The sequence below is a fragment of the Aegilops tauschii genome, chromosome 7 (assembly GCF_002575655.3).
Source record: "Aegilops tauschii subsp. strangulata cultivar AL8/78 chromosome 7, Aet v6.0, whole genome shotgun sequence".
Taxonomy (NCBI): Eukaryota; Viridiplantae; Streptophyta; class Magnoliopsida; order Poales; family Poaceae; genus Aegilops; species Aegilops tauschii.
In genome coordinates this window covers 121,317,095-121,328,159 of record NC_053041.3, presented here as the reverse complement: position 1 = coordinate 121,328,159, position 11,065 = coordinate 121,317,095, and the positions used below count along the sequence as shown (strand labels likewise).

Genomic DNA, 11,065 nt, shown 5'->3' with positions numbered 1-11,065 from the left:
CCACATTATGTGAGTATATGTATCTTCTTGCCTATAGTATCATTATATAGATATAATTTTTGATATTTTGAGTTATAAAGGTGGGAAATAACTTTCGGGTTTCTAATTTCTAATATAAGAGCATCTTTGTGTTGAAAATGCTCTTATTATGAGACAAAGGGAGTATTTTATAGAGGGAGTACAAGACTATAGCGTGATGTGCTTTGTTTTTTGGTGATCTTTATAATAATAAAAATCGACGGGTCGCCCAGCTAGCTTCAACTGGATTCATGAAAATCACAAATACTCGGAAAAAAAAAATCGTCAGGCACTTCAGTTCAGCTTGCTGCCCGGCCAAATATCTTCTTCCTTCTCCGTTACCCGCTCAAACTCCCAGCGTTATCGCGTCCAGTGGCGGAGCGGGCGTTCCACTCCACTCCACTCTCCTCCGGCCCCGGCGCCCGCGGCAACCACACCCGCGACTCACTCCACCTGCCCCCTCCATGCGCGACTGACCCCCCTCCCTCTCGGACCCGATGCCTCTCATGGCCGTCTCCTCCCCACCACCCTTCTCCTTCCCCTCCGCGCGCCACCCCCGCCGCGCCACCGCCGGGGCCACAGCAGCGCCCTCCGCCACCGCCAGCGACGACTTCGACTACCCCCTCGCCGACCCCTCCGTCCGCTGGCCCAGCCTCCGCTTCCCGCACCTCCCCGCGCCCCGCTTCCCCGCCGCCGACGCCGCCCCTCCTCCTCCTCCCGCCCCGGCGAGGCCGGGGCCCGCGGAGGACGACTCGTCCGCGCCCTCCGCCTCCGGCCCCTCGGTCGCCGCCGTCGCCGTCGAGCCGCTGGACGCACGGGCCCACCGCGGGAGGCTGAAGAAGCTGAGCAAGCTCGCGCTGCGCCGGGCGCGGGACTGGCGGGAGCGCGTGTCCGACCTCGCGGGCCGCCTCCTGGCGCTGCCCCCCGGCGCGCCCGTCGCGGAGGTGCTCGACGACGCGTGGGTGTCCCCCGACGAGCTCGCCTACGTGGTGCGCGCCGTGGGCGCGGCCTCCTGGCGGCGCGCGCTCGACGCCTTCGAGTGGCTCGCGGCGAGCGGCGACGGGGCCCCGGGCCCCCGCGTCGTCGCCGTCGTTCTCGGGGTCCTCGGCCGCGCACGCCAGGACGGGCTCGCGGAGGAGCTCTTCCTCCGCTTCGCCGGGGAGGGCGCCACCGTGCAGGTGTTCAACGCCATGATGGGCGTGTACGCCCGCTCCGGCCGCTTCGACGACGTTCGGCAGCTGCTTGACGCAATGCGCGGCCAGGGGATCGAGCCCGACCTGGTCAGCTTTAACACTCTGATCAATGCCAGCGCCAAGTCCGGGTGCTTAGCCCCCGGCGCCGCCTTCGATCTCCTGCACGAAGTCCGGCAAGCTGGGCTCAGGCCGGACGTTATCACTTACAACACCCTGATCAGCGCTTGCTCGCAAGGTTCCATTCTGGACGATGCAGTGGCAGTGTTCAAAGAGATGATTGATTCGGAGTGTCGGCCGGATTTGTGGACGTACAATGCCATGGTGTCAGTTCATGGCCGGTGTGGGACGGCCCGGGAGGCTGAGCAGATGTTCATGGAGCTGCTAGACAAGGGTTTCAAGCCGGATGCAGTTACCTATAATTCTCTCCTTCATGCTTTTGCGAAGGAAGGAGACGTCGACGCGGTGGAGCGTGTGTGCGAGGAGTTGGTTAAGGCTGGGTTCAGGAAGGATGGAATCACTTACAATACCATGATTCATATGTATGGGAAGATGGGCAGGCTTGACCTGGCACTTGGTCTCTATGATGAGATGAGAGCTATAGGTTGCACTCCAGATGCTGTGACTTACACTGTCTTGATTGATTCTCTGGGGAAGGTGGATAGGATATCTGATGCAGGGAAGGTGCTGGAGGAGATGGTAGATGCAGGATTAAAGCCAACCCTGGTAACTTTCAGTGCTTTGATATGTGCATATGCCAAAGGCGGTAGGCGGGACGAGGCAGAGCAGACATTTGATCGCATGGTTGCGTCAGGTGTCAAACCCGATCGTTTAGCCTATTTGGTTATGCTGGACATTATCGCAAGGTCTGGTGAGACGAAAAAGCTGATGGTTCTGTATCGGACAATGATGAAGGATGGTTATGTACCAGATGACACCTTGTATCAGGTTATGCTTGCTGCACTTGCAAAAGGAAATGAACATGAGGAGATTGAAGGAGTTATGCAAGACATGGAGGTTGTTTGTCAGATGGATCGGCAACTGGTATATAGTATACTCATCAAGGCGGGTTGCATTTTTCAGGGTGCTAAGCTGTTAAAGAAGGCATGCCTACAAGGACACGAGCCTGACAGTAAGAGTTTACTGTCCATTCTGGATGCTTATGAAACAATGGGAAAGCATGAAGAAGGCCTCTCTTTGCTTCAATGCATCCGGGAGAATGTCCCCAGCTCCCGTAACTTGATATCTGAATGTTCCATCATGCTTATGTGCAAAAACCAGAAGATTGCTGCTGCCCTTCAACAGTACAGCAGTATGCAGACATTAAAATGTGGATCTTTTGGTCATGATCGTAACTTGTATGAGTGCTTGATTACATGCCTTGCGGAGGCTGAATTCTTGCCAGAAGCTTCTCAGGTGTTCTGCGACATGCAGTTTATTGGCATAGAGCCTTCCCAGAAGATATATGAGAGTATGATCTCTACATATTGTAAATTGGGCTTCCCAGAAACAGCTCACCAATTGATGGATGAAGCTGTACAGCCTGGTGTTTGGCTAAATACTCTTTCATCTAGAGTAACCATAATCGAAGCATATGGGAAGACAAAACTCTGGCAGCATGCGGAAAATTTCGTGAAAGGACTGAATCAAGAGGCAGGTGTTGACAGGCGAATCTGGAATGCATTGATACATGCCTATGCCGAAAGTGGCCTTTATGAGCAAGCAAGGGCAGTCTTTGACATTATGATTAAAAAGGGCCCTCTACCAACTGTTGATTCAATTAATGGAATGATGAGAGCATTGATTACTGATGGCAGACTAGATGAGTTGTTTGTGGTTGTTCAGGAGCTTCAAGATATGGGTTTCAAGATCAGCAAAAGCACAGTAATCCTTATGCTTGAAGCTTTTGCAAAAGCTGGGGATGTTTTCGAGGTAATGAAAATATATAATGGAATGAAGGAAGCAGGATACCTGCCAAACATGCACATCTACAGAAGTATGATTTCCCTGCTCTGCCGTAATAAACGATTCAGGGATGTTGAATTGATGGTTGCGGAGATGGAGGCAGCAGGATTCAAGCCAGATCTAGTCATACTTAACACCCTTCTTTTGATGTATACTGGGAACGGAGACTTTGATAAGACAGTAGAAGTATACCATAGTATTTTGGAAGCTGGCTTAGAGCCTGATGAAGATACGTATAATACACTGATAGTCATGTACAGTAGAAACTTGAGGCCTGAAGAAGGTTTTACTCTCTTGAATGAGATGGGTAAACGAGGTTTGACACCCAGGTTAGAATCCTATAAAAGCTTGCTTGTAGCATCTGGAAAAGCAAAACTATGGGAGCAAGGTGAACAGCTTTTCGAGGAAATAAGGTCAAAGGGTTATCGGTTAAATCGATCTTTATATCACGTAATGATGAAAATGTACAGGGACACCTGCAACCATTCCAAAGCCGAGCAGCTACTAGCAGCAATGAAAGAAGACGGCATCGAACCAACAATTGCCACTATGCACATCCTCATGACTTCTTATGGGACTGCAGGGCACCCAGTGGAAGCTGAGAAAGTGCTGAACAGCTTGAAATCTTCCAGTTTGGAAGTCAGCAGTTTACCATACAGTACTGTTTTTGACGCCTACTTGAAAAATGGTGACTACAGTCTTGGAATCACAAAGTTGTTGGAAATGAAAAGAGATGGTATAAAACCAGATCATCAAGTTTGGACATGTTTCATAAGGGCCGCTAGTTTGTGCGAGCGAACTGATGATGCCATTCTTCTCCTAAACTCTTTACAAGATTGTGGATTTGGCCTTCCTATTAGGTTGACACCATACTTGACTATGTTCAAAATGATGGGGCATACTTCACATGCTAAATTTGGTTATAACCATCTTTTTGCAGGCTCCTGACTGAGAGGACTCCATCCCTGTTAACTGAGGTTGACAGTTTTCTAGAAGAACTCGAGGCACTAGAAGATTCTGCTGCTCTGAACTTTGTAAATGCACTAGAAGACCTGCTGTGGGCATTTGAACGTCGAGCAACTGCTTCATACATTTTCCAGTTGGCAGTAAATAGAAGCATATACCGTCACAGTATCTTTCGGTATTTACATTTAACTCTGAATTCTGAGTTTTGTTGTTAGAAGCTGTACTTAACTTTCTGCGTTGAAATATGCATTTCCTGTACTTATTTTTTCACCAAAATAAGTGACTCAACTTTGTACCAAGCAGATCTAGTCTCATACTCCCTCCGTCCCAAAATAAGTGACTCAACTTTGTACTAAATTTATACTAAAGCTAGTAAAAAATTGAGTCACTTATTTTGGGACAGAGGGAGTAATATTTAAAATCTTTTATCAGAACTGTTGGTTTAAGATATATGCTAATGAACAGTAAGTTGCCATAATGTTTGGGCATGCTGTCCCTAGAGACTACGCTTCATCCCAAAGAGCCAGTCTCGATGATACAAAGTTGAGATGTGTGAACAATATGGTCTGGCCTAATTTTGTTTTCGTTTCATCTATTTGTGAAGTTGTTATGACAGTAGGTCTTATCTTGTCGACATTTTTTTAACCTTTCCCTATGTTTTATTTATTGGTAGAAATTAAGCCAAAACTTTTGGACGACATGATCTTATTGCTTGGCATCATTAAATATGTTCTTACTGTATCACTTTTTTTTCATGTGAATGATTCAGGGTGATAGAAAAGGACTGGGGAGCTGACTTCCGGAAGCTGTCTGCTGGCGCTGCACTTGTCGCTCTAACATTATGGCTTGATCAAATGCAAGTAGGTGCTCCTAACAATGTTATTTGCAGTTTCATGTGCTAGCTAGTGAAGTCAGAGTTTCACCTAGAGTTTGGTTTAAACCATTAGATTTTCTTATTCCAGCTATGGTGGAGGATGTATAACCATTCTTTCTACATAATTAAGTTCAGTTTTGAGTTAAAAAAAGTTAACAAATAGAGAAAGACACCAATGTACAGAGACGTGTTTGCATATGTACCAGACAATAGTAAAATTTGGTCATCAGCTTTGGTTGTTATGCATCGTCCGTGTTAACATTACCATGACTTTGAACAGTAAGGTTGTTGGTCTCACTGAGATCCTGCTAGCTTGATAGATTCACTAAATTAGCATGTGTCTACTTTTTGCCCTAATACTGGTGATATGCCGATATCCCCTTTATAGGTGCTCATACGAACATTAAATTAATCATTTTGCAGTGAACATAAAACGTGTGCTGAAATGCAGGTTATTCATCTTATTTTTTAGTGCATATGCACTACTGGTGATTTCTTGTTCATTGACATTTTATGTAGTTTTTCATGTTGTGTGTCATTACAGTAAAGTTAATGAATAACTTTTCTTTCTTTGTTCCTGCAGTTCTCAGCACAAATTTAGACTTTTTGTTACTGATTGAGGGCACAAAGTTAATTGAAAGTCACCAAAACAACTCAGAATATTCCCCTAAAAAGACATTCTTACAGTTTCAACATCCCGATATAATTTCACTCTGGCTCCTTTTGCTTTAGTCCTAAATTCTTAATATGGACATTCTTTCGTTTAAATTGTTTAAGCAGTTGTTGATTTCTTAACTCTTAACCCCTCTATCGTCTCGCAACAAAAAAAAAAACTCCTCTATCTGACCATTAACATGCCATCTGATCTCCATTTTTAATGCAGGATGCTTCACTACAGGGTTCACCAGAATCCCCCAAATCTATTGTACTGGTCACAGGGGAGGGGGAATATAACATGGTATCCTTGCGTAAGACGATCAGAGCGTACCTTTTGGAAATGGGGTCCCCTTTCTTGCCATGTAGAGCTCGAACAGGTCGCTTTGTGGCGAAGTTTTACTCTCTTAAGATGTGGCTGAAAGATTCTCCTTTCTGCATGGATCTTGAGTTGAAAGACGCCCCAGCTCTTCCTAAAATGAACTCAATGAAGCTCACTGAAGGGTACTTCATGAGAGCTGGTCTTGTATCAACATTTAAAGATATACACGAGCAACTTGGGGAAGTACGGCCAAAGAAATTCTCCAGATTAGCTATGTTGTCAGAAGAAAGCAGGGCCAAATTTATTAAAGCTGATATAAAAGGAAGGAAAGACAAACTGGAGAGAATTAAAGAGAAGGGGCTTGTCATACCAAGAAAATCTAAAAGAGGACCACGGAGAGCAAAATTTGTTAGAGAACAAAGCACGCAGGAGGTTTTGAAGTAGTGTTTGTTTTGCTTCATGACGACATTTTCTCAAGTGGCACTGTGGTGTTAACATGAATATTCTTAATGGGAGAGGATGAAAAGGGAATGGTGACAATACTGTGATGCTGATCGGTCAAGTTACGAGTGTGATCGAACAAAAGATGGGATGCATTTGCTTCCTGGTTAATTTGTCACAGCCTATCAAGTTCATACTGGTAAATGGTTTACCATCTCTTCTGTCATTTTTAACCTACAAGTTTACCATTTTATACAGTACTTCTCTTTGCAGAGATGACCAAGTGATGAAGATAGCATGTTCCACTCAACATGACATCATCATGGGCCATTATATATATACTACAAAAAAAACAGTGCCTTATTCATGTCATATAAGCTTTCCAACTATTTAAGGTGGTCATACTGAATCTAAAGATGGAATTTTATTTTATGCGTTGACCCAAACTGGTAGAAAAAGGGCTGGTGAAATGATAAGTGAGGGAGGAAAAACTGTACAACACGTTTACAAGACCAGATTAGTCAGAGAAAGGAACTGAATTTTTGGTTCAGCCTTGATCCTCCAAATAGCAACCATTAGATGCTGGCAGCCATGAGATGGTGTCTCTGTTATCATTCAAAATAAGCTCATTAGTGGCCCTCCATGGACTGAGAAACTGATCCAGTTCCAAATCGGGGGTAATCATCTTCAGTCCCCGCATCCATCTGCCATCCTGCATCGCTTCAGCAACAGTTAGGTTTTTCCTTGAGGCAAGCCTGAAAAGGGATGGGGCAATATCCTTTGGAGCACTCCTCTACATCCATCTATCATGGCAGAAATGACAAGTTTCAACCTGACTATTATAACTTCACTGTTATGACCCTTCCACAGTCTATATGAAAATGCTTCTCATGTAAGGATGATCTGTACTTTACAAGGGCAAATAACTACAAGAGTTTCTACCTGGCGTCCTCCTCCTCTAGGGGTTTATGCAGTCAATGTGGATTCAGCTTTTAATCCCAATACGAAACAAGGCTCATCTGACATTGTAATTAGTGACACCACAGGTGGTTTTGTTGCTGCAAGAAGTTTCCAAATTGACAATGCAGCTGATGTTTTAATGGCTGAAGCAATGACAACTAGAGATGGGTTATGGTTCGCTCAACATATGGGCCTGAATAGGATTGTTATTCGGTCAGATAATGAGGCGGCAGTTCAGACTATGAATGAAGGAGGGTTTTCTGCAACAGCTAGCTCGGCCATTTTCTATGAGGGCGGGTATTTTTGATGAAGTGAAGTTTGTCCATTGTCCAATGGAAGCCAATATGAGGGCGCATGAGGTAGAGAGGTCTGTGTCTTTAATTTCTGAAGCTTGTACTTGGGTCGATGAACCCCCTAGTTTTCTCTTGCCCTGGCTCCTATCTCATGTATCTTTGATTCACAATCAATAAAATGCGCCAGATGGCTTCCCTCAAAAATAATACTCCAGCTCGAGAAGTTGTATCGCACAATTGTGCACCTGGGACTGGGAGGCAGCATAGCTAATTGCTGCTACCTTCGTCCTGGTTTATTAGTCCTCTTTATACGTATTCCTTGTCAAATTTTGACTTTAAAATTAACTAAGAAAATATTAATGGATCATAAAAAATAATATAATTAAAAATTATGTTCAAATACAAATCTAATGATATAATTTTTTATGATACACATCAATAGTTAATTAGTTAAATATCTTTATATAAGAGGACTTATAAACCAGGACGGAGGTATGGAGGTAGTACCGACTAGCGTTGCCTCTTCCTCCTTCCACTTGCTGCAGATTTAGGAACGGAGGGAGTACAAAGGGCCTGCGCTTTTTTGCATGGGAGGCCATTCGCTGCCTAGAGCCGTTCACTCCAGAACCGGAGCCCGTCCGCCGCCGCGCGCAGCCACCCACTCCCGCGACCACTCTCTCTCCATCGCCGCCGTCGTCGCGCGGGCTCGAAGCCGCCGCCTCCTCTCCCACAGGAAAATACATATGGAACAAGCTGCTGGGCCTCTTCTCCCGCGGCGGCCCGCCGGGCCCGGCCCGCAGGCTGTTCGACGCGATGCCCGAGCGGGACGCCGTCTCCTAGAACACCTTCATCGCGCGCCTCTACTTGCGCATGCTGAGCGTTGCCCCGAGTCCCGACGGGACCGGGGGCTCGTCCCGCAGGCGCACGCCCACGCGGTGCGGCTCGGGCTCCGCTCGACCGCGTTCGTGGGGACGGCCCTGGCGCGCGCGTACGGGATGCGCGGGCGCCGCCGCCGCCGCGTTCGAGGAGATCGCCGAGCCGGACGCCGTGTGCTGGAACGTCATGGTCGACGCGTGCGCGCGGCGCGCCGTGGAGACGCTGTCGCGGATGCGCGGGGCTGGAGGCGTCGCCGAGTCATGAACGGCCACTGCTTCGCCAGCGTGCTTTGTGAATCTGCCGCCCTTGCGAGCCTTGAGCATGGAAAGATGGTGCATTGCCGGGTCATGAACCTGGGGTTTTGCTCCGATACGGTTGTCGGGAACGCCCTATTCGACATGTACTTCAAGTGTGGCAGCTCATCGGATGCCCGGCCTGTGTTTCGCACGATGCGGGTGCGCGACGTGGTGTCGTGGACAGCCATGATTCTCGGCTTCGGGCGTCACGGCGAGGCCATGAAGGCTGTTATGACCTTCAGAGAAATGATCCATGATGGGTTCAGGCCTGACAGCGTCACATTCCTCGCGGTCCTTTCTGCCTGTAGACAAGGGGGTCTCGTCGATGAAGGGCTTGCGATCTTCCACTCCATGGTTGAGGATCATGGTGTCAAGCCGCAGAGGGAGCATTGTGCTTGCATTGTTGATCTGTTAGGACATGCCGGGAGACTAAAAGAAGCAGAGGCGTTAATCAAAGCCGTGGGGCTGGAAATGGATTCCTTGGCATGGGAGTCGCTTCTAGGAGCTTGCGGGCTCGACGGCGCCAGCTGAACGCTAGTGCTATCGGCTTATAGCGTGCTTAGAGAGTGATAGCACACCGGATCCGTGGCGCAATGGTAGCGCGTCTGACTCCAGATCAGAAGGTTGCGTGTTCGATTCACGTCGGGTTCAATACCCCCGAATCTAATCCGGTTCTCTTTTTTGTCCGTCCATAGTGTCTTTTGACTTGCTTGCTTCACTCACATAATAATGCAGCCATGACTTTTGTGCTTAATTTGCTAGATTTTCAGATAGAATAGATGCAGAAGCAGCGGTGGTTTATGACAGATAGAATTGATGCAGAAGCAGCGGTGGTTACTGGCAAGTGACAACGAACTAATCTTTACTACTGTCTCCATTCCAAAATAATTTAATTTTTAGGACTTTCCAAGTCAAACTTCATTAAGTTTGACCAATTGTATATAAAAATATGCCATCTACAAAACCAAAAATATTTTCATTACATTCATTATGAAATATATTATTATATTATATGCCTCCTCCTTTTCGTAATGCAGTGCATATATATTTTTTGGAAAGTGAAAACTCACAATCTTTGATCAAGAATTTGGAAAAAACATTTACGTCTAGAATGCCAAACATATCTCATTTGCATTATAAGAAGTCGTTCCGTATTTTGTATAGTTAATATTGTAGATATAAACAATTTTCTTTATAAACTTGGTCAAAGTTTGAGTTAAAAACCATACACATTACATTATAGAACAACTTTGGGATTATTCTATAGACTTGGTCAAAACTTTAAAAAGTTTGACTTATGATAATCCTAAAACTTCAGTTATTTTGGAACGGACAAAGTATTAAAGAGGAGTTGGGGATTGTACTCCCTCCGGTCCTTTTTACTCTGCATATAAAAATTGTCTGAAGTCAAATTTTGTAAAGTTTGATCATATTTATATGAAAAAAAAATTAACATCTACAATGCTAAATTTATACAATATGAAAACTAAAGTCACAACGCATCTAATGTTATTGATTTCACATTCTGAATGTTGGTATTTTCTGTTGGGAAACGTAGTAATTTCAAAAAAATTCTTACGCACACACAGGATCATGGTGATGCATAGCAACGAGAGGGGAGAGTTGTGACGCCCCCGATTTTATCATACACCAATCATGCACGCAAACGTGTACGATCAAGATCAGGGACTCACGGGAAGATATCACAATACAACTCTAAAAACATAAATAAGTCATACAAGCATCATAATACAAGCCAGGGGCCTCGAGGGCTCGAATACAAGTGCTCGATCATAGACGAGTCAGCGGAAGCAACAAAATCTGAGTACAGACATAAGTTAAACAAGTTACCATAAGAAGGCTAGCACAAACTGGGATACAGATCGAAAGAGGCGCAGGCCTCCTGCCTGGGATCCTCCAAAACTACTCCTGGTCGTCGTCAGCGGCCTGCACGTAGTAGTAGGCACCTCCAGTGTAGTAGGAGTCGTCGTCGACGGTGGCGTCTGGCTCCTGGGCTCCAGCATCTGGTTGCGACAACCAGGTAGAATGAAAAGGGGGAAAAGAGGGAGAAAGGCAACCGTGAGTACTCATCCAAAGTACTCGCAAGCAAGGAGCTACACTACATATGCATGGGTACATGTGTAAAGGGCCATATCGGTGGACTGAACTGCAGAATGCCAGAATAAGAGGGGGATAGCTAATCCTGTCGA

The 11,065-nt window shown here is 46.1% G+C and overlaps 1 protein-coding gene and 1 non-coding gene across 3 annotated transcripts; both read left to right on the top strand.

Moving 5' to 3' along the window:
* Positions 1-349: 349 nt before the first annotated feature.
* On the top strand, positions 350-7,887 carry LOC109771252 (pentatricopeptide repeat-containing protein At3g18110, chloroplastic). Of its 2 annotated transcripts, XR_012188989.1 has the most exons (5): positions 350-4,033; positions 4,114-4,314; positions 4,909-4,999; positions 5,897-6,629; positions 6,704-7,887. XR_012188989.1 is itself a non-coding variant. In XM_040396952.2 (4 exons), exons 1-4 carry the CDS (start codon positions 516-518, stop codon positions 6,431-6,433), a joined length of 4,347 nt encoding a protein of 1,448 aa, XP_040252886.2. In that variant the 5' UTR covers positions 350-515; the 3' UTR covers positions 6,434-7,887. The 2 variants fall into 2 exon arrangements, 1 of the variants encoding a protein (XP_040252886.2); XM_040396952.2 differs by having other exon boundaries at positions 5,897-7,887.
* A 1,547-nt stretch (positions 7,888-9,434) lies between these two features.
* On the top strand, positions 9,435-9,506 carry TRNAW-CCA (transfer RNA tryptophan (anticodon CCA)). The gene has a single exon. It is a non-coding gene; the product is annotated as a tRNA-Trp (tRNA).
* The last annotated feature ends 1,559 nt before the right edge of the window (positions 9,507-11,065 follow it).

Coding starts and splice junctions, on each gene's coding strand:
- LOC109771252 (XM_040396952.2), top strand. CDS start 516: ATGCCTCTCATGGCCGTCTCCTCCCCACCACCCTTCTCCTTCCCCTCC. Junction 4,315..4,908: donor TACCGTCACAGTATCTTTCG/GTATTTACATTT, acceptor TGAATGATTCAG/GGTGATAGAAAAGGACTGGG. Junction 5,000..5,896: donor TATGGCTTGATCAAATGCAA/GTAGGTGCTCCT, acceptor TTTTTAATGCAG/GATGCTTCACTACAGGGTTC.